The sequence below is a fragment of the Silurus aristotelis genome (assembly GCF_946808225.1).
Source record: "Silurus aristotelis genome assembly, chromosome: 1".
Classification (NCBI taxonomy): Eukaryota; Metazoa; Chordata; class Actinopteri; order Siluriformes; family Siluridae; genus Silurus; species Silurus aristotelis.
Genome location: NC_139574.1, coordinates 8,023,782 through 8,045,306, shown reverse-complemented (window position 1 = coordinate 8,045,306; position 21,525 = coordinate 8,023,782). Strand labels below are relative to the sequence as shown.

The window sequence follows — 21,525 nt, the reverse complement described above, 5'->3', positions numbered from 1 at the left end:
ACTTGTGGACCCATGTGGTGCATTTTATTCAAGGGCTAACTTAGCGAATAAAGCTAGTTTAAAAAATGTTTGTATCTCATCAGCTGTTTATTATCTCCTTTTAGTACAGAACCTTTAGCACTTATACTGCTCTGCCCTTAGGCTCAGCTGCAGCTCACAACTCAGTGTAGCAGCTCGCATTTACAAACATCACCCACAACCCAAAATACACATCATGTTTGGTCCGCTTCCTGCATTTGGGTTGATTCAGCGTGAAATCTTTCTGCGAGTGTACTTGGAACCGGACCCAGATCACCTCACAGAGTAGAAAAAGTACGCTTGGGGTTCTGCACGTGTCTGATGAATGAAATTTCTAAATAGAATTTGAGCCCTGAACTCCTTTTAGACAAAGTAATTTTTTTTTTTTGGTCATTAAACTGAAATCGAGTGAAACGTGCAAACTCAGAGTCAGAGAGTGCTCTAAAGTATGTTAAAAATCTAACGGCTAATAATCCAAAAGTCCATAAGAGCCATTTCATGGGGTGTGTGTGTGTGTGTGTGTGTGTGTGTGTGTGTGTGTGTGTTGGGGGGGGTTTGGGTCGTAGCTACTCATTGACCCTATCTCAATCTGGATGGGAAGTACAGAGCCATTCGAAATTTTGTTTTACTGAAACCAGAAACCAGTTTTGAGCGAAACCAGTTTCTTAACAAAGCTGTTATGTGCATATTCCGAGTGCTGACCTTAAATAACCACAGTTTTAGTCACCACGGGTTGAGTCAGAGGCGATGTGGCAGAACTCGGCTGAAGTGCTTCTGAAACTTCGCTTTTCTATCTAAAGTTAAAGAGATGATCCGGTTTAAATGTGACGTGCCTATATATTTATTGTTTTGGTCTTAAAAACTGTCCAGAATGCCTTGTATAGAAAGGGCCACTTGATTAGTAGTTTACATAGGAGTCCATTTTTATTTATTCATTTATTTTTAACTGGATGTTCTGAGTGATATGCAAACAAAAGAAATCATAACAAATAAATAAATCGCGTTTGTGTTATTTCAATTATTTTCTGACAAGAAAGTCAAAAAAAAAAAAAAAAAAAAAAAAAAAAAAAAAGGAACAGCAAAGTGGCACTGCGCTCCCTGTGGTGAAACACGGGCTTGTGGTAAAGCCGAGCGCTTGTTGCGCGTTTTCATATATATAAAGGGCTAAAAATAGCCGGCCAATCAGCGACGACGCTGGGGCACTCGAACGCGCCAATCAGCGCCGCGGGACTATGAATTGATTTCGTGGCGACGCCGCGATTGGCCCGAGGTGATATCATTATGCGCTCGGAGTGCGATTGGCGGCGCGCGCGTGATGAGGGGCGGGGCAAAGCGGTGGTTTGAGGGGGGGGGAGGCGGGACGTGGTGGTGGGTTGGGGCAAAAGAAAAAAAAGCCTCGCGCCGTCACGGGCTGTTCACGTGGGCGGAGCTCGAGCGAGCACGCAGCGAGGTTTGAATAAGGGAAGTTTTTTGACAGAGAGCGCCGACGCTCTTCTTCTTCCTCGCAGCCGCACGCATCCGCCGCACTGCTCTCCGTCTTCACGCGTCCAATGTGAGAGATCTCAGGCGCTGTGCACGGACGAGACTCAGCTTCAGGGTCTCCTGCGATCTCTTCAGATCTTCTCCCTTCGTTTATTTTCACTTTTTTTTTTTTTTTTTTCCTCCGTGTGTGTCTTCTTCAAGAGCTCGGGATTTTTTTTCTTTTTGGCCATGGATGTTCTGCCCATGTGCAGCATTTTCCAGGAGCTGCAGATCGTCCACGACACCGGCTATTTCTCAGCCTTGCCGTCGCTGGAGGAATACTGGCAACAGGTGAGGTAGCGAGTGCACGCGTTTTCTCAATGATTTTACTTTATTTTTTTCCTAACTGTTATTATTATGTTTTCGATTCCCCCACCTCCCAAAAAAAATGAAAGAAAAAAGTGATCCGAACAAAACCTCTTACTTGCGTGCGCGCGCGCGCGAGTGCGCGCGAGAGAGAGAGCGCGCGCGCCTGTCCTCCTGCTTGCTTGCTTGCATGCACGCGATCCCTCAACGCTGATCAGAATAACACGAGAAATAGACGCAAACACTCCCACGTGTGTTTTTGGGGTGAATTGCACGAATTGAACTCGAGTCGGAATCGTTGCATCCTTGCTCCTGCACTGCGCACGAGATGATCCCGGAGCAGCAAAGGGGCGCGAGCTGTCAAAAAAAAAAAAAAACACAGCTCATTATTATTGTCGTCATCATTATTAGTATTATTATTATAACCAGGGAGGTTGATGAGCATGGTTTTCATTTGCTTTTAAAAGAGGATGGAAATGCAGAATGGTGTGTGTGTGTGTGTGTGTGTGTGTGTGTGTGTGTGTGTGTGTGTGTGTGTGTTTTCCGAGCTCAAGCAATGCCACAAATAACGCATACAGCACCAGTTAGTAGCGAAGTGAGGAGCGCGCGCGCCTTCTGCAAATGATCTTTAGTTGGAAATAAGAACGATGATGAGGGAAAATAAGCCTAAACTTAAACTGTGTGTGTGTGTAACGGCTTAGCAGCTGCATACTTTCGCACTTAACAGTGCTCATGCCAAAACACACACACACGCACACACGCGCGCGCGCACGGTTGTTATATCCTCAATAGGTGGCGTACTACTTTGACTATAGGGCGGAAGTATGCGGTTTTTGGTACGCAGCCAACGGTTCAGTCTGTGCATGATAGAAAGAAAAAAAAAAAGAAAAGGACCACTACCAGTGTAGCACATTTCTTGGTAAGATGCCAGACCCAAAACCAAAGGTTTAACCTGCTCCTGGAGATGATTTGGGTTTACAGTGATGTGTGTCCTGTTTTTTTTTTTCAACTGTCCTGTTTTTACACTTTCAAACAGTACCTTCTGGTTTGTTTTTATATCTGAGATTATCAACAAGGTAAAGATCTACGCAACCTTTGTATCATACCCCAGATTTCGTGCGAAGAACCATCGAGGAACCCAGTGTAGATGTTCCCTGCGGTTTGTTTGTTGCTGAACGAACATCAGCATCATCGAAGTGAAAAGTTTCAGATTGTCCCTGTGTCAGATCGGCGGTCTACGTTAAAAAGCGATAGCTGGTGGTGTAAAAGTGGAGGATATCCATGGCGTGTCAGCTCGAATGAGGAAACTCTGCAGAAGCAGAGATGGAGGAAGTGCTGCGGCTTCCTTAAAAGGACTCTAAAACCAGCGTATGACTCACTGTGCTTCTGTTACCACAGAGTAAATGTTAGTCTTTCAGAACGAGGCCTGACGATTGTACACTTTAGCAAAGCTAAATTTGGGCAACAATCAAGCCATGAGTCCCATAATTGGATTTAGGTGTAGCGTTTGACTTGGGCAGGAAGATCTTGAAGTGGCGTTGGTGAACAGTTTGTCATGCAGTGTCAAGTTGGTTTATTCATCTCAGTCATGTATTAAAATGCTTGGAAGTGAACGTTCTAAACCACCAGATTGTGAATTTGTTCTGACCCTGAGTTTGTGTCTTCTAACGTCAGACATGTCTGGAGCTGGAGCGCTACCTGCAGAGTGAGCCGTACGTCTCGGCATCCGAGCTCAAGTTCGACCCGCAGGAGGACCTGTGGAGCAAACTGATCTTGGCGTGCGGCGACGGCGAAAAGGCCGAAATGGACTCGAACTCGCCCGCCGATCTCGTTCACGTCAAGGAAGAGGACGCTCAGGACGGCCCGATGTCGGAGACACGCAGCGTGAACTCCGACGCCAGCAGCGAGGTGTCGGACAGCTCAGAGGAGCTCTCGCCGACGCACATCTTCGGCTCAAACCCTCTCGGCTCGGGACACCTGGCCTCGTCCATCATCGCTACGCCGCCGTCGTCCCCGGAGGCGCTGCAGGAACCGGGAATCCCTCAGCTGTGGGGGTCCATAAACACTGAACTGCATGTAGCTGGTAAAGCCAGGCACGGTGGAACGGCCAAGGGCTCGGATAAACTGCCTTTGCCTGGAGGTGATGCGTCTCCGGACGGCAGGAGGAGGGTCCACAGGTGCCACTTCAACGGGTGCCGCAAAGTTTACACGAAAAGTTCACACTTAAAAGCACATCAACGGACTCATACAGGTAAGACGCTTCGTTTCACGTTGATGTGTTTGGGTCTGGGGAATGGATCGTGTCACCGATGTTGGGTATTTTCCAGTTTATCAAGAAGGGGGAATTCCAAACGGGCTCATGTTTTGGTTTTCTTAATAATTTTCCAGACAAAATGCCCCTGCAGTGTTTCCATAATTTTGACCAAACCTTTGCAACTCTATGGAAGTAATGGAGGCTGGCGCTAACGCGTGAGTCGAGACGCGGGTTTGCACGCTGGACGTCATCAGGATGAGACCGAAACTTCACGTCCGAGTGACATTTATCAGTTCCACTTTAGTAGTTGTGCAATGATGTTGTGAGTTCACTCAGCCATTTCCCCCTGCAGCTGAAAGAGCATTGACTCTCTTGGCATATTTGTCTCACATGACTGCGTGGCTAAACGGTGACCTAATCTGTTTGGAATGTGGCTATGCCCTAGGGAGGGCGGGCAGGAGGGAGGCAAGAGAAGGGGGGGTAGAGGGGGCAGAGGCCTAGAGGGAGGAAAGAAACCTGTTTTACCAAAACACTGTTTCGTCATGGGAAAGAGCCAGACGTTTGAATGGGAGAAGCGGGTGGCCAGAGCTTTCCTTTTCACGCTCTTAAAAAAAAAAAAAAAAATTCATACTTGTCTGAAGTGAAACCAATCCTGTTTGCTGATCGTCAGGAAGGGGAAAAAAAATATTTACACAGTCATGATGCAATCCGACCCGAACCTCTATGTGTGGGAGTGTAAATGCTAGAACTAAACATGACGACATCAGCTCTTTTTCTTCTATTCTTCACGTCGTTTTCCTGCTGGCTTTTCCCTGAAGGTGTTTCTGTATTTTTTTCTCGTCTGCAGGTGAGAAGCCGTACAGGTGTTCATGGGAAGGCTGTGAGTGGCGCTTTGCACGCAGCGATGAGCTAACCCGGCACTTCAGGAAGCACACGGGTGCAAAGCCATTTAAATGCAGTCACTGTGACAGGTACGCTCTCTCACCCCATCTCTCTCTCTCTCTCTTTCTTTCCTTCTTTCTCTCTCTCTCGGTGACAGTTATCGTGTCCCGTTCTTCGCCTCTTTCCACAGAAGCCTGCCTGCGCCTTTGATGTGCGCCGACACGAAATACAATAGATTTCGCAATCCGGCGTTCTCCATTGATTCCTTTTTATCTGTTCATCGATGGCAGTCGTCACATTATGCTCGGATTTCATCACTTAATTGCCTAATCGGATTAAGTGCTTCAAAGAGCAATGACAACAGTGTCGTATTTCCCGAATATTGATATTGACTGGGTTTTATGAGCGAATGCGCCGAGCGTTTGAACAGTTACAAACGGCATCTCGGCTCTTTTAGCGGCGCCGCTCTCGTTTTTTTAGAATCGTTAGCCTTTAAAAAGATTTATCTGCTCAGTTTTTCCGGGTTAAATCGAGAAAAGGCCATCACTTTGTTTTTGATGGGACATTTCGGACAAATGTTAATCGGCGTCATGTTTCTCATGAGATATTCGATTTCATTTGTAAACATTTTTAAGTTATTATAGCAAAAAAAAAAAAGTCGGTTCCTGTATATTGAATATAATTATTATAGGGATGTCCTCGAAAGTCCCCCAGATCTACATTTGTTTTGAATTTTAAACCTATTGTGGGTGTGGCCTAATTGCATATAATCCCCATGATAGTTTCTCGCACTCTGCTACCTCACTCGAGTTCCGAATTAATTATTTAATTTTTTTTATTATTATTTTTATTGCTTTTTTTTTATTTTTTTATTCACTTATTATTTTGGCTTGTAAAGGCCTATTTGATTTTTTCATTTTTATTGTTTATTTATTTTTTATTATTTATTTATTTTTGTACAAAATTGGATTTTTTTAAATAAAAAGCTAAAGAACAATAATTTAACAATAATTTGACCAGGCAGTAACTAAGGATGTAGTCTACCTACTATCCATGGGACTTAATCTTTAATTGTATTTATTTTTTAATTTTTTTATTATTATTAATTAATGTATTATTTTGGCTTGTAAAGGCCTATATGATTTTTTTTTTAAATTGTTTATTTATTTTATTTATTTATTTATTTATTTTTTATAAAAAGCTAAAGAACAATAATTTAACAATAATTTGACCAGGCAGTAACTAAGGATGTAGTCTTCCTACTATCCGTGGGACATTTTCAATTTTATTTATTCATTTTTATTTATTTTATTTATTATTAATTCATTTATTATTTTGGCTTGTAGATGTCTGACCTTTTTTGTCCACAAAATTCGAATTCTTCTAAAATATAAACTCTGTAACTTTTAAAAAAAGTTAAATGAACCCTGACCAGGCAGTTACTAAGGATGCTGGGAAAAAGAATAGTCTTCCTATTACCTGTAATAGTATTTCTATCCTGAAACCGTTCTTCATATTTGTTCACATATGAAGCTTCCTGCCATCACGAGTGACCCCAATGTTCTTTCTGTTCTTCCAGGTGTTTCTCTAGGTCAGACCACCTGGCCCTGCACATGAAGAGGCACCTCTGAGCAGGTCGTGGCAAGTGCGGATTTGCTCTCGTTGTATCGTGACCAGCCTCCTGGTTGCCCTGCCCTTGTCAGGGGGAGGAGTGTGTGTCCAGCCAAAGCATGCCATTTTGCACCGTACCCTGTGCCTCCGGGATTTCTCCGGGGAGAAAGGCCTACTGAGCGGTTGTGGAAAAAAAAAAAAAAAAAAACACAAAAAAAAATTAAAAAAAGACAAAAATGCAAACGGAGAGGGATGAAATCATGTCAACAAGAAGAAAAGTGAAGGACAAATGAAGGACACAAAAAAAAAAAAAAAAAAACCCCACAAACAAACAAAAAAAAAAAAAAAAGAATGAATGATGGTGTGTGTCATATGGTGCATGTTGTTTTGGGACAGCTCCTGGACAACCAATACACTGGTACTTATTAAAAAGAAAAAAAAAGCCTGTCTGGGGGTGAACATGAGCTGGCGGAGTGTGAGGATAAGTGTATAGTGCGTGAGAAGGAAGGGGGAGTACCAGTGTGTTGCAGCAGACTGAATGGTGTGGGAGAATTTCTTTTTTCCCTCAAAAGCCTGCGATGGGAAGGGGAAGAAAAAGAAAAGAAAAAAAAAAAGCGTCTGCTCAGTGTCAGTGTGGAAGCCGGGACTCACCCCAATTTCCCCCAGGCTCTCTGTTCTCAAAGGGATGATGGGACTTTGGTTACATCTAAATGCACCCCTTCCCATCCACCAAACCCACCCCCCTTCCTTGCTAACTCCCCCTTACTTCCCTCTTTCCTTCCCTTCCTCTTTGCAGTTGGAGGCTCTTCAGAGTCCCTTCATGAATGAAAGTGGCTTTTTTTATTTTTTTATTTTTTTTGGTGTTTGGTGCAGCTACTAAATGTGCAATGTGTTCGGTAGCTTGTTTGTTGACAGGCTACATAAAAAGCTCTTTCGTTGTCCATTGTATAAGCTGTGTGCTTAGAGATAAAACACAAAAAAACTATAACTTCACTATCATAGACAGGTGTTGCATGGTCTTAGGGTTTATACTCTTTATTTTGAAATTTCCTTTTCCTGTTCTTTGTTATCAGGACTGCTAATAGATTCCAATAAAGTGCAGCTAAATACGAATGGTTAAATGTTACAATATATTGTACATAAATGGATTGATAAATCTTCTCTTAAAATCCTGTCACGAATGGGCTTTTTTAATTTAATTATTTTTTTTTTTTTTTTGTGAGGAAAACCACTATTGCTTAGCGTTTATTTTCTTCCCACGTCTTCTTTCATCTCCAACTCATTCTCTCTTCCTTGCATCTCCCTATCATGGTCTCGCTCTCTCTTTCTCTCTTTTTCTCTGTCGTTTCAACCCTTCATTTTTACCTGTTATTAATGCACTGTTGACCTTAATGGTGCCTTATGCAAGTGACCTTGTCCTGTGGAATAGATTGGTCTTTGGGGGTCACACTTGTCTTGTATGAGTGAATCCAGCTTTATTAAGGCTCCATTTCCTATGAAAAAAATGCACCTTTTTCTTGTTTGTTTGTTTGTCCCCCCCCCCCCAAAAAAAAAAAAAAAAAAATCGCCCGCTCGCTCGCTCACATAGAGAAACACGCTGTTTTTAAACCAATCGAACGCAAGTATGGACGTGGGAGTCGAAACACATTGAAGCACTTACGGACCGTTTAACAACACTGTATGTAAATTAATACTTTTAAAAAAATGACATATTGCAAGCAAAAACAAAATCCTTGGTGAGTGCAGAAATGCTGCTTCTTGTGCAAGAAGGTTTAAGGGGAAAATTAAGAAAAAGAAAAAAAACAGCTGCTTTGCCATCATTGTTCGACACCGTGGTTCGGAGGCCTGGACTTGTCTCCCCTGCAACCAAGATGTAGAGAGAGAGAGAGAGAGAGAGAGAGAGGGGGAAAAAAGTAATGATTTATTGTAATTAACAAGCTCTAGCAGGACAGGCCTTGCCTTGTAGCGCATCGGTGTAATGAATTACTAAAGGCTTTGCTGGCACACATTCTGCCACAGACTGCTGACTCCGACAGTTCGCTATTGACCTGTCTGGACGGCGTTGTTTTAGCCTGGCAACAGTATTACAGAAACAGAGAACGGGCATCCAGAAAGATCAAGACGAATCGCTTCTTTTCATCCCGTACAATGTAAATTTACTGACATTGAATTGATGCCTTTTAGTTTAGCCCCCGTTGGCTCTCTCTGTCTCGATCGGATGTCCTGTAAGCATTTTTTTTGTCCTCCCTGTGAGATCAAAATCTTTACTAAGGATTACAATCGGTTACAATCAGAACACCTGAATATCACGCATGACGTGCATTCCTGTAATGTTCACACACAGAGAAAGAAAATCCAGACAAAGCTCAACAGACAGTAATACTGTGTATATATCAGGGACTTACTGGAATCGAGCAGCAGAGGCACATGAATTTTAGATCAGATCACTGCAGGAGGATCAGCATGAAGTAGCTCCGCTATAAAATCCAATCAGCGAGGCTTTAGCGGTTGCAGAAGAACAGTACATCCTCTTTTTGGAAAGAATGGCCAGCAGCATTCAAGCGGTAATCGAGCCTTAATCAAGCCTCCCATTTATTTTTTTTTTGTTTTTGTTTTAATTTTTTGCTTGTAACTATAACCGACGCTTTCTATCACACTTTTTTCCTCTCACACCTTCTCCTGTTGTCTATTTCTTGAATCTTTGTACAAAATTGAAAAAAAAGATAAAAGTTACAAATGAGATACAAAAAAGCATTTTCTAAGATTTTTATTTGTTCCTTCTTTATATAAATTTTATTTGAAATTGTTTTGCAAAATTGTTCTATTTCTGTATGAATGTATTTTTTATTGGAATAATAAGAAATTCTTATCAGACATCATTTGCTTCTTGTTTTGCTTTAATTCTTGGCAGTAGATACGCAAAAGGGCTGAGATGTACGATTCGGAGATGTTGCGTTGATACAAAGTTTGATCTCTTGCTGCAGTAATATGAAAGCGACTGCGCTTTGCTGTTATTTTGCTTGGTTTTTCGTTTTTTTGTTAAACGTAAATAAACATCCGTCTGCCACAAAAGCCAGTTCACTAAAGGGGAAAGGACGTGCGACATGAAATGTAGCGCATTTTCCTCAGGAAACGCTTACTTTGTGCTGTGGTAAATATTCGACTCGTGAGCCAATAGAAAAGAAGAAGGCGGGACCGTGGTCACGTGACCTCAACCTCCCTTTGATCATTTTTTTTACAGTTTCACGATGCACTTCTGAGGAAAAAATTGCTGTGTCATCCACCACTATATTAATTACGTGGTACATTCCTGTTTATATCCCCTCTGCCTGCTAGAATTTCCTAGCTGGTGTCACCTGAATAGAAACAAGATATGAAAAATTATTCTTAGCACATTTGTTGTTGTTCACTTATTTCACTATTCTACAAAATTCGACGTGGACGAGGTCTTCCGCATCCTTGTTGAAACACAAAATGTGTTTTCCCACTTTGCTGGAATGTAATGGCAAATTACACCTTTTTACAACCTGGGATCTAAATGAGGAAACCTGACTCAATAACCTCTTTGCCAGAGTTAGTTAAAAGGAATGTGTTTACAAGACCTGACTCTATCGCTAAACCTTGGAAAAAGAAAAAAGAATGGTTTCTGCTTCTCCCTACAGTCAACACAGAGACCAGTCACGATCAAAGCCACCCAAATTACCCATCAGCATCAGGGGCTGCCCTTGGCACTTAATTAGCATCATGTATTTACATGGCTGTTAGATGATTATTTGATACAAATAAGATAATGTTCCCCATTGAACGTTAATCAAAAGGGCTTTTGCGGATAATTATTAAAATGTAGGCCGTATGAATTGCATACTAAATGTGTTTTCGTAGAGTCAGGGTATTACAGTGAAACTGTAGAATCGCTAATATGTGAAAACGGTAATGATGTTATTCCAGGAGCCATAAACCTGTTTCCTGGTTCTGTGCTAATAAATAGCAATGTCATAGAAACAGATAGCTTTCGACATACACTCTTTTATCTGCAAGGTACTGTACTGATATCTCAGGCATTGTTATGCATGACCAGATAGTTGCATAGATACATCACGCCTTTAAAGGTCAAAAAGGGCCTGAATGAATCATTAAACATAAAGAGAATTTCAACTAGACGGAGGTGGTGGTAAGTTTTACGGCTCTGATCGTGTCTCTTGTGATTGTTACTAATGGTGATAAAAATGAGGATTGCACCAAACTTTCCCAACCTTGCGTATTTTTGCCACAAGTCCACCGTGTTCCCATTTTTTTATCCTGGGAATCCTTAAATTCCCGGATTAGACTTTTGCTGATAAATCATCTTAAAGTTTTAAACCACATGACGTCCTTCTTAACCTAATGCACAAGAGATACATTAATAAAGGAAGTCACTACCACCTTCTCACCTCAGCGTAACACAAAGCCATCCAGAAAAGAAGCGATGGCCTCTGCATGGCGAACAAAGCAAGCAACTCGCCATGTCTCATCATATTTGGTGCCATGTATTTGCTTGATAAGTGCAAAGGTGGGCCGTGGCATAGAGTATTAAAAAATTAGAGTCAATGTCTTAGCTTCAAAGCGTGTCTTTGCCAGAGGGCGATGGCGGGGGGTGGGGGGTGGTGGGTTATCAGTGTGTTTGAAGTATCAGCCCTTAAGTAGCTCTAAAGAAAGGAGAAGACAGCTGTTTAGGCAACTTGCCGATGTAAAGGAATCAATGCAATGCATGTGTTCCAGTGGTGTCCTGTTAAAAGGGGTTAAAATGGGATTTAAAGAGTTCTCAGCAAACGGAAACGCTGACTAAAACAAGTTCTTAATACAACGTTTCTGCCTCAAGGGATTCATTTGATTATCTCAGGTAATCTTAGTGTGAAGATTCACATGTTCTCCCTGTGAGGGTTTCCTCCAGGTTCTCTGCTTTCATCCCACCTTCCGACATGCTCATATCTAGATCGGCTGTACAAAGTTCCCTCGGGTGTAAATAAGTGTGTGAATTTGTGTTTACACCCAGGCGATCGGCAGTTTCTGGAACACTTGACTCTATTCCAGAGTTCCTGTGACAGATTCAGGATCAACCATGAACCTCAAAAAAGATTAAAGCATTAATAGACTATGAATTAGTGACCTGAACCTTGAACTCTCATTTGTAAAGTTTTGATCTTGAAGTTATATCTAAATATACCAGACAATCTATTTAATTTATTTTTATTTGTATAGCACTTTCAACAATGAACATGATCTCAAAGCTTCACATAGATAAATCAGTAATAAATGATATTGATATGTGTGTCTATCCTCATCTGTGGTCACGGGGATGTAGGTATTGAGCCCGGAATAGTGCTGGGGGATACAGGTAGAGAATCTAATGAGTCACTTACTGCATGGTAAACTAAGATGATGTGGCTTGACCATTTTACAAGTGCTTTATTAAGAGCTAGCTCCTGCAATAGCAGTATCACACTTACTTGTACCAAAGGACAGAGACCCCCAGTGAAGACCCTGGGCCTGTTGGAGCGATTATAGCTCACTTTTTGCTTGGATCTGCCTCACAGAAGAAACTGGAATCTGTGGCTGGGAATAAAGAGGAAGTCTGGATTTGACCTTGTCAAGTATTTGCTAAAGCACTAAAAGAGAAATTTCCTAAATAGTAACTGATTTATACCTTTTAGTTGCACATGGCTTCCCGTGGGCTCACCACCTGCAGGAGGGACTGTAAGGGACGGTGCTGTAGAGGATTGGGCAGCAGTCGAAGGCGGGGGCTTGCTTAGACTGCTGCCCCCGCGACCCGAATTACGGATAAGCGGGAGAAAATGAATGAATGAGTTGCACATGGATTAGTAAATCTGTCTTTACAGTCAGCTCCTAAACATCACTTAAGCGGATGAGCTAAAACTGTATTATGTCCAAACCTCAGTGAAATCAAAGAGGTGTCGGTGCTGATTTATGTATCTGATTTCTGTAACTAGGATGCGAGTAGTGTTGTATAATATTACCACACTGTCATCATGCCATAATGCATTCATGACCTAGAACTCGGGATGAGTATCATAATCATCATTACCTTCTATGTTTGTGACTGAGTCCCATCCATTCATTTAAAACAAATATTTTTAAAAGGGTTATCAAGTTTCCAAAGTGGATGCTTCACTCAATTAGCATGCTGCAATTAGTGCTAATGAACACTGAAAAAAAAAAAAAAGAAAAAGAAAAGAAAAACATAATAATAGCAGGGGGAAAAAAAGGATCAGAGCATTTGGCAGAAAATAGTCTTGGGTGATTAGACACTTCTGAGCCCAGAAATGCAGGCTGAAGCAGTGCACTTTCCTTTTCAACACAGATTAATTTCCATCACAACAAACCAAAAAGGCTTTTATGGCTCGTTTGTGTATGGAGACAAGACTGTCAGAGAGATGTTTTCCCTCGAGCTGCAAGCAAAACACGAACATTACAGAGACAAATCTTTAGCCTTTCCAGCGAAAAAGAGAAAACCTTGATGGCTAAAGTGTCTTTTTTGACCACTTTTATTGTGATATTGTTTAAGCTGACCTTATGATTTAGTCCAGAGACAAGACTTGGTCATCTGGCCCCTTGACCTCCACACTCAAATGCAGTTGTGTGTTATAATTGTGTGGTGACATCTTTTGTCTGTTGAACTGAGTGATGACCTTGTGGGGGCTGGAAGGATGGCAATTTTGCACTTTTTTCAACCCGATATAAAACAACATTTGTACATTTTCTGGACTATCTACAGTATGTTGGCTGTATGTGATTTGTAATAAGGATTAAATAATGAGAGAAAAAATACCACTTTACGTTCCATCGTATATAAAAAATTAAACATTTAGCAACAATAAAATGATGCATATTATACTAGTGTATATGATGGACATGAAATGTATTGAAATGACAAAAAATATAAATAAAATATACACTCGAGATATCTATGATGGCTATAAAAACAATAAAACAAGATGAAAACAAAAAACTAATAAACTTAATAACTAACCTTATAATTTATGTAAATGAGTAAATAAATAAATAAACAAACAAATAAATATAGCTATATATCTATAATGGCAACAAGGATGGAAAATTAATAGGTAATTAATTCTGAACAGCATGAACAACAATAACCACTTATTTAACAAAAGAATAAATAAAATGCACATTCTTTAATTCTTTAAATGTCTGATTGCCACAAGTGAGATATAGTAAAGGCAGTACATTCAGGTAAAGATACCTGAACAGGTGTGTAGGTGTGAGAATGTATTATGTACTCAGACAGGTGTGTCACATACTCATAAACCTTGTTAATAAAACAAGCTTTTATCATAAAATGTACATGAGCTCATGGCATTAGCAACGCCGAATGACTTATCGTTGAATGCAGACAACATGACAATGTAAACTGTGACTACAGCAAATCTGGGGCTTTACTTTGAGTCACTGGTGTAGAAGTATACTCCTGAAATCTGAGCTGAAAGCACAAATCGTCACTCTCATTACAGCATTCTACAGCCTTCAAAAGGTAAATGGGTATGTTTGTCCCCACTGAGCTAGCACTGATAATCTTGCTATGATTGTTATGTAACGACTATCGCATCAGCTAATTGGCTAAGACGCAGCAGGGAACCCGCTGCTGGCTCAAACACACTAAACGAAAATGAACATCTTGTCAAAACGGAAGCCATAGACCCTGTGATCCATTGGGAAGAAAAGATTTGGAAACCATTAGTTTTCCAATACAGGAGCATCACTGCAAGTTTAAAAGCAGGATCTAACACATATCAGGTTAAGTGAATAGAATATATCTAGGTAGATATGATCTACACACACCATTCACTTTATTAGGGCTTATTCGAACAGTTGTCCATTCAGTCAGTCATGTGACAGCAAGACAATGGAAAAGACTAACAGGAGACAAAATGGCAAAGGTAGGATTAGATACGCAAGTGCTAATTAACTCGACCATGTATCAGGTGCAGACTTCAGAGTAACAGCTGGGATCAGGTGAAATATTTCAATAATGAAATATCAGGGTATTGAGGATTTGGGGTATTTATGAAACGAAAACGAAAAGGGCAACTGGTTGCAAAAAAGAACTTTCAGTTTTTTGATCTAAGATATCTTTGATTTGCAAGCCTGGACAATATCTGTTCAAATAAGTCTGTGCACTTGTGATGTCTGAAACAAGACAACAAATGCAGCTGTGAAAATAGATCCTGTTTGTTTCTTTTTTCCACAATTTAGAACCGATTGTACGCTCAGTTCCAGGTTTGTCCAAAATCCGCATTATATAACGCAGAGGTTGCACAAACGTTACCTTATGATGTAAAGTAAATGGGCTGCATTCAGATATCCATCCAGATCTGTGGCTCTTAAAAGCCAGCAAGATTCCCAATCTCCGAGACTGTACCATCAACACCTGCAGAGTGAATGGGCCTCTATTAGTTTGCATGCAGAATTGAAATGCTTTCAGAAATCCTTGCCGCTAACGCAGCTGCATTAATCACCATGACAACTCGAGCCTGTATCTCGGCTCATCCCGGCCGGCGAGAGAGCGGAGAACGAAAGGGAATCTTAATCATTTGTATTCTAATTTCACTCTTTTTCTGAACAATCTTTCTTTTTTACCTTTTACACTACCCTCAAATTTGTTTGGATGGTCTGGAATAATTTACGTCTTTTGCCATAGTCATTCCATTAACCTTCCCTTTGCTCTTCTCTATATCTGTCAAATCTTTGTTTTTAACAGCTCAGGCGATGATTTAGAAACCACTTTTAATCCTTGTAATGGCAGACAGTGATGCATTTCGGCTTCAGGAGAGAAAATAATCTTGTCGAGGAAAGAAGTAGGCGCTTCGTACTTGCTTCGGCACTTATGGGTAACGGCGTGTTTTTTTTTTTTTCACTCGGCTGCTTTTCAGTTAATCCCTGACCTCGGAGATGAGGAGCAGCGGGAGTCGGGAAAATAGTAGACGAAGATATTAATAAAAGTTTCTTTACTTCTTAGCACCTTGAACACCTACAGGCAACCCGAGAAGTCATCCGTGGTCACGTGGGCCAGCTGACTAATATGCTTTCATAATAAAAAATCATGTCAAAAAGCATTGAACCAAACAGGCACAGATTGAGAACGCTACAGAAGGTGTTGATTTCTTTACCACCAAAGCAGCTCTGACGCCATTTTTAGCTGTAGGAAAAAAACTAAAGTATATAAATGCATGATTCTAATATGTTTTCTGTAAGAACAATTTAAACAGGTATTTGTATGCCGTAAACATCAAAAATGGTTGTTTTGCAATCAAAAAAGTGTAATCATCAAAATGTTTAATCTTTTTGTAAACAAACTGTGAATTCGATTCATTTTTTTTTTTTTTTCTTCGTCTCAAAGCAGCTTTAGCTAAAGAGGTCAATAAGGAGAGTATAAGTTTGGTGTAGTTCTGGGTGGCATTGAAAGTCCATTCATTACAGTTACATTATTGTGAAGTGATGTGTGCAGTGATGGGCGCAAAAATGTTCATGCAACCCGTGGTCCTAAACTGTTGTAGCAGATTGTTCAATTCAAATCCATTCAAGTTCTTCAGTAACTTCATGGATCTTTAGGCTGTTTATGTGGAACCATCCTTCAGTTGAATATCTCCAGTTGATGAGAACCGCAGCAGTTACGTCATGGAGAAGTGTGAATTAACATTCACGGCTTCTACTAGTTCTGAAAGAAACCACGCTGGCGGTCTGAAACGAAGGTTGCTTATGTAATTGTGGTTCTATGACAGTGCAGAGGATCATCAAGACACCTCGGATCATCCATTAAAAGGACAAAAGTGATGTAATGGAGGTCACATGGTAAAGATATTCGCTAGAAAACAGGAAAGCTAATATTTCTGAGAAAAACAATTCTTGTAGAACCAGGATATAATTTTATATTTTATATGGCCAAGTTATTTTTTAATGGCGTGTTCAAGAAAAAAAGAATAACATTTTGCTGTGTGTGTGTGTGTGTGTGTGTGTGTGTGTGTGTGTAAAAAAATGCTAGTTTGCCAAAGCTTTGCTGCAATGTTGACGCAAAAGATGTTGATGACCATTTCTTCTTCACCATTTACCTTCAAGCTCCCTCGTTTTCTTACACACATAAAAATCACACTAAATTTAAAACAGTATTTTTTAAGGGCAGCCATAACCTGTTTTATGACTGAAATGTACAAGTTCAGAAAAAGCAGAGATCGCACCTCCTAAAGTAGGTTCACCCTAAGCCTCTCTGACATGAACAGCCCATGGATGACGTCTGAGAAGAAACAGAACATACTCTTCCCATTTCTACCTGCCATGCTATCTTATGCTAAGATTACATCAGAGTGCCACTCAAAGGTGCTTTATTAACTGCATTTATAGTTTGCCGTCGCTCCGGAGCCCCGGGTCAAAGGAGGGAGTCGTAAAAAAACGACTCCACGAGGTCTCCTCCGTCATGCTAATGTTTAATCTTTCATAAACAGCACTTAACCATGTTAAGCAAGGGTTGACATCGGAGCTAATTGCATCAGCTTTTTTCTTTTCCCTTTCTCCTTCTTCCTTTTTTTTTTCTTTTACTGGGAACCAAACAACCTTTTAGGACTTGAGAAAATGTGCCAGGAAAAGCGAGAGAGCTATTTGTAGCTAGCGTTTAGGGAATATCACCCTTAAATAAACCAGCTGGAGATGGAATGGAATTGGAAGAGTACTATGTTTACATCCAGAGCCTTTGCGTAATTAATGTCAAATGCCTGCTCGTAAGCAGCGGCACATAGACAATAAGTGGAAACAAATGTAAAGGGAATCTCTTGTTTGCCTTCGGTCAGCGGTAAGCCCGTAATCTGACAGTTAACAAAAACAGACATAAAAAAAAAAACGCTGGTTTTGTTTCTCAGAAGTGAACGACTTGGACCGAGTGGACTTTAAGACCCAGCGACACTGCAATCATGTTTAAAGGCGGCCATATTGGGTCAAAATGATACCGAACCTGTCAGCGCGTGATTCCGCACTGTGACTGACTCGACTCCAGGAAGATGAGTTCACAGGGAGAAAAGTGCCAGATCAAATCAGCGCAGGTAAAACAGCGACAATCCTCGCTTTTCTGCATTTTAATCACGCCAAAAGGTCACGTGAGGTTACTCAGGCGTGTCAGGATACCCGTGATTAAACCTGCCTCTCTGAGCCGAGGATAATTTATGGTGCGTGCAGGATGCACTGACCCCTGTCTCATTTTACACCTTTTGCATGCCCTGCAACAGATTATGTGCAAAATGGCCACGTAATTTACAGGCACATTATTGGAAGGACACACAAAATGAAATCTTTGTGTCATGTTTCATAAGAGCATCGATATGCTGAGAAGCCCGACAGGCCTGAGGCAGTGTGTTAGCACTAACACATGTTAATTAAATCCCACTCTTACTCTGTTCTCCAAAATCTAAGGGGAACTGCAGGGCTGGAGCATAAATAAATTACCCAGCCAGCTTCCAGGCAAGAATTGTTGTTTTATTATATATGTTTATTAAGCGTAAAAAAATATTTAGTTATTTATTCATCTTTTTTTTTTTTTTTTTTTTTCTGAAGATCCAGGAGTGTAAAAGTTTTCATGCAAAAGAAAGACAAAAAAAAAGCTTACATACATTACATTTTATATATGTTAATAATAAAAAATAAATAAATAAAAGTAAAAAGTTGTCTAAAACGTGTGCATTTAATTGTCTTGGTATAGACGTTTTTGGTATAGACATGGAGACTTTTTGCTATTGTTTAATTTTGTATTATTTAATTTTGTAAATATACATTTTTTAATTTTTTTTTAAATTATATATATATATATATATATATATATATATATATATATATATATATATATATATATATATATATATATATATATATTTTTTTACATTTAAAAAATTTATTATTATATTTTTTTATTGTATTTCATTTTTTTATTGTATTTCTTTAAACTGTATTGTTTTTATGATTTATAGATTTTTTCTGGGGATTTTTTTTTTGTTTGTTTGTTTGTTTGTTTGTTTTTTAGTTAGTTGTTTGCTTGCTTATCTATTTATTTATTTCTAAAGAAACAATGACTAAAGCAAAATTATACCCAAAACAGTTAAAATAATCTTCCAAACACAAACCATGAGAATAAAACCGAAATTACAGCTAATTGCTAATTTCTTAAATGATTACTACTGGCACGAACGAACCAATAAAAAACAATTTCAAGCATCACCGAGAACAGCAAAATACAGTTGTATACATTGATTCTGTCTGGGTGTCAAATTTAAACCCAAATGCGGTCCGGAACCGTCACCATTTTACAGAGAAACACAGCTGGTAATAATACCATTCGTGACATTCCTCACCAAACTAAATGGGAAGCAGCTTGACTTTGGGGATCAAACCCTAAAATGACCCCGGGGTGACTTTCCCAGGCGAAACTGCCGAGACCATACAGTAAAGCTTTCTTATGATGTCTTGAACAGATCGCCATTAAACAGCATGTGAATGCGGTCGTGAATGCTTTACATTCTTTACTCTTTCCACTGGCTGCTAACAAGTACACAACGCATTATCCTTAAACACTGCTTAAGTGCTGGTTAATTTATGTGGCTTGTACTGACACCAACATTCCAGACAGTGAGAGAGAGAGAAAGAGAGAGAGAGAGAAAGAGCGAGTATATGAGACAGGAAAAGAGAGAGAGAGAAAGCGAGACACAGAGAGAGAGAGAGAAAGAGATAAAGAGAGAGAGAGACTGAGTACAAGAACTTCTTTTCCCACTCATTGCCTCTTTAATTCAGGCACTTCTTTTTGTTGCTCCAAAAAAACCCAGGACCCCATCACTGTCACTCAGCCTCCCTCCCTTCCCACTGCGCCCCTGAACCCGCACCCTCCCTCCCGGCCCTGAGTCTGGCTCTGGGCTTCTTTCTCATACTTAAACACTTCCTATTTGCATACAGTATCCTTCTTTCCCCTCTCCCTGGGTTTGTGTGCTGAGGGATACAAAGGAAAGAGAGAAGAACAGAGTTAGTGATAGAGAGAGAAACAGAGAGATAGAGTGAGACGGTGAGGGAGAGAGTGTGAGATAGAGCGAGGGGGCCTAAGATGTGGAGGAGCAGAGAAGGAAAGAGATAAAAAGACAGAGAGAGAACTAGAGAGAAAGGAGACAGTGAAGTAGGATATACAGAGGCACTGGGGGAGAGAGAGCGAGAGAGAGAGAGAGAGAGAGAGAGAGAGAGAGAGAGAGAGAGAGAGAGAGAGAGAGAGAGAGAGAGAGAGGAGGGCAATGCACTGGAAAGTCTACACCCTCACATTTTTATTTTTGTATGACTTTTATTTTGTTTCATTTCATTCCATTTTATTAAAACAATTAAAACCCTTACCTTTTTTAATACTTTTTTTCCTACACTGGTAAATTTTTTGTATTTGTAAAAATTTATATATATTTTTACTTTTCTACAATGTATGGATAAAAGTTTGTAGACACCTGAACATAAGATGCGTATGTGTTTTTTGAACATCCCAATCCACATTTAGTCTCCATTTGCTGTTATAATTCCCTCCGCTCTTCTAGGATGATGTTCCTCTAGATTTTGGAGCTTGTGGAGATTTGTGTGAGATTCATTTAGCCACAAGGGTGTTAGTAAAGTCGGGTACTGAGGTAGGTGAGGTGAGGAGGCCTGGGGTGCAGTCAGCGTTCACATTCATCTCAAAGCTGTTCAAAAGGATTGAGGTCAAAGCTCTATACAGGCCAATAAAGATCCACTCCAACCCATGTACACCATATATTCATGGAGTTGTCTTTGTGCACAGGAGCATTATCATGCTGGAACAGGTTTGTATTTCCTATTTAATGCATCCAAAGACATCTTATGTGCCTCCAACTTTGTGGTAACAGTTTGTGGAAGAACCGCATACAGCTGGAAAAGATGCTTTGGCTATATTGTATGTAAACAAATAGAATTTAAAATAGAATTGAAGATTAAATTCTTGGAGCTTGACTTTGTGCACAGGGGCATTGTCATGCTGGAACAGGTTTGGGTTCCAGTGAAAAGAAAATGTAATTCTACTGCATCCAAAAACATCTGACGCCTGGGGTGCAGTCAGCATGCCAAGTCATCCCAAAGTTGTTTAGTAGGGTTGAGGTCAGAGGTCTATAGCAGTAAATCTTCCACTCCAACCAATGTAACGCATATCTTCATTGAGCTGGATTTGGCTACAAGGGCAATTTCTTGCTGGAACAGGTTTGGGTCTTCTAGTTCAAGTGAAGGCATAATTTTATGCTACAGCAACCAAAGACAATTTTGTGGTAACCGTTGAGAACCACATATGGCTGAAAAAGTCAGGTGTCCCCCATACTGTTGTCCATATAGTTTATTTACAGTGAAGCAAATGGAAAAAGAGTTATGCAGGAGTTAATATTAAACCCAATGACCCATCAGCATAGCGAGTCTTCCAGGCATAAAAAGCCATCTTTCATATCTGAGAGCCAGACTTCTCTGAAAGTGTTATGCATGAGTGTTTTTAGTACAGTGACTAAGCACGATGAGTCTGAAGAGGGAAGTAGAAAAGCTTGTCTGTGCCTGAATTATACAGGGAAATTCTGGGAATGACCCTGGTATCTGATTACGCTAGATAGAGTCACACAGAAACAGAAACGAAGCACCAAAGCTGGTAAATGACATAATGTTTTTTTTTTCTCTCCTGACGCTCTTAGCACCTACGTAAGAAACGTTTGCCTGAGAGCGGTATTAACCCTTTAAAGACTAAAACATTATTTGCAAAGAAAATAATGAAATTGCTGTATGTGGTGTATTCAATTTAAATGTCAATATCCAATCATTGATCCGACATCACTCAAGGTCCTAAATCCATTTCCATTTACAATATGTTA

General features: G+C 40.3%; 1 protein-coding gene and 2 long non-coding RNA genes across 4 annotated transcripts; 1 reads left to right on the top strand and 2 right to left on the bottom strand.

Annotated features, from left to right (window-relative positions):
- Window positions 1-1,343: 1,343 nt before the first annotated feature.
- klf6a (Kruppel like factor 6a) lies at window positions 1,344-9,468 on the top strand. 2 transcript variants are annotated; one of them, XM_083548777.1, is made up of 4 exons: window positions 1,344-1,830; window positions 3,520-4,096; window positions 4,947-5,070; window positions 6,561-9,468. In XM_083548777.1, exons 1-4 carry the CDS (start codon window positions 1,729-1,731, stop codon window positions 6,610-6,612), a joined length of 855 nt encoding a protein of 284 aa, XP_083404903.1. In that variant the 5' UTR covers window positions 1,344-1,728; the 3' UTR covers window positions 6,613-9,468. The 2 variants fall into 2 exon arrangements, with proteins under 2 accessions (XP_083404903.1, XP_083404904.1); XM_083548778.1 differs by lacking the exon at window positions 1,344-1,830 and adding an exon at window positions 3,228-3,412.
- Window positions 1,734-3,078, bottom strand: LOC310730891. Its single transcript, XR_014535005.1, has 2 exons — window positions 2,939-3,078; window positions 1,734-2,202 (listed from the first exon to the last, which is right to left on the bottom strand). It is a non-coding gene; the product is annotated as an uncharacterized lncRNA (long non-coding RNA).
- LOC310730807 lies at window positions 7,145-13,598 on the bottom strand. Its single transcript, XR_014534970.1, has 3 exons — window positions 12,443-13,598; window positions 12,073-12,292; window positions 7,145-11,975 (listed from the first exon to the last, which is right to left on the bottom strand). It is a non-coding gene; the product is annotated as an uncharacterized lncRNA (long non-coding RNA).
- Window positions 13,599-21,525: the final 7,927 nt, after the last annotated feature.

Coding starts and splice junctions, on each gene's coding strand:
- klf6a (XM_083548777.1), top strand. CDS start 1,729: ATGGATGTTCTGCCCATGTGCAGCATTTTCCAGGAGCTGCAGATCGTC. Junction 1,831..3,519: donor TGGAGGAATACTGGCAACAG/GTGAGGTAGCGA, acceptor TTCTAACGTCAG/ACATGTCTGGAGCTGGAGCG. Junction 4,097..4,946: donor ACATCAACGGACTCATACAG/GTAAGACGCTTC, acceptor TCTCGTCTGCAG/GTGAGAAGCCGTACAGGTGT.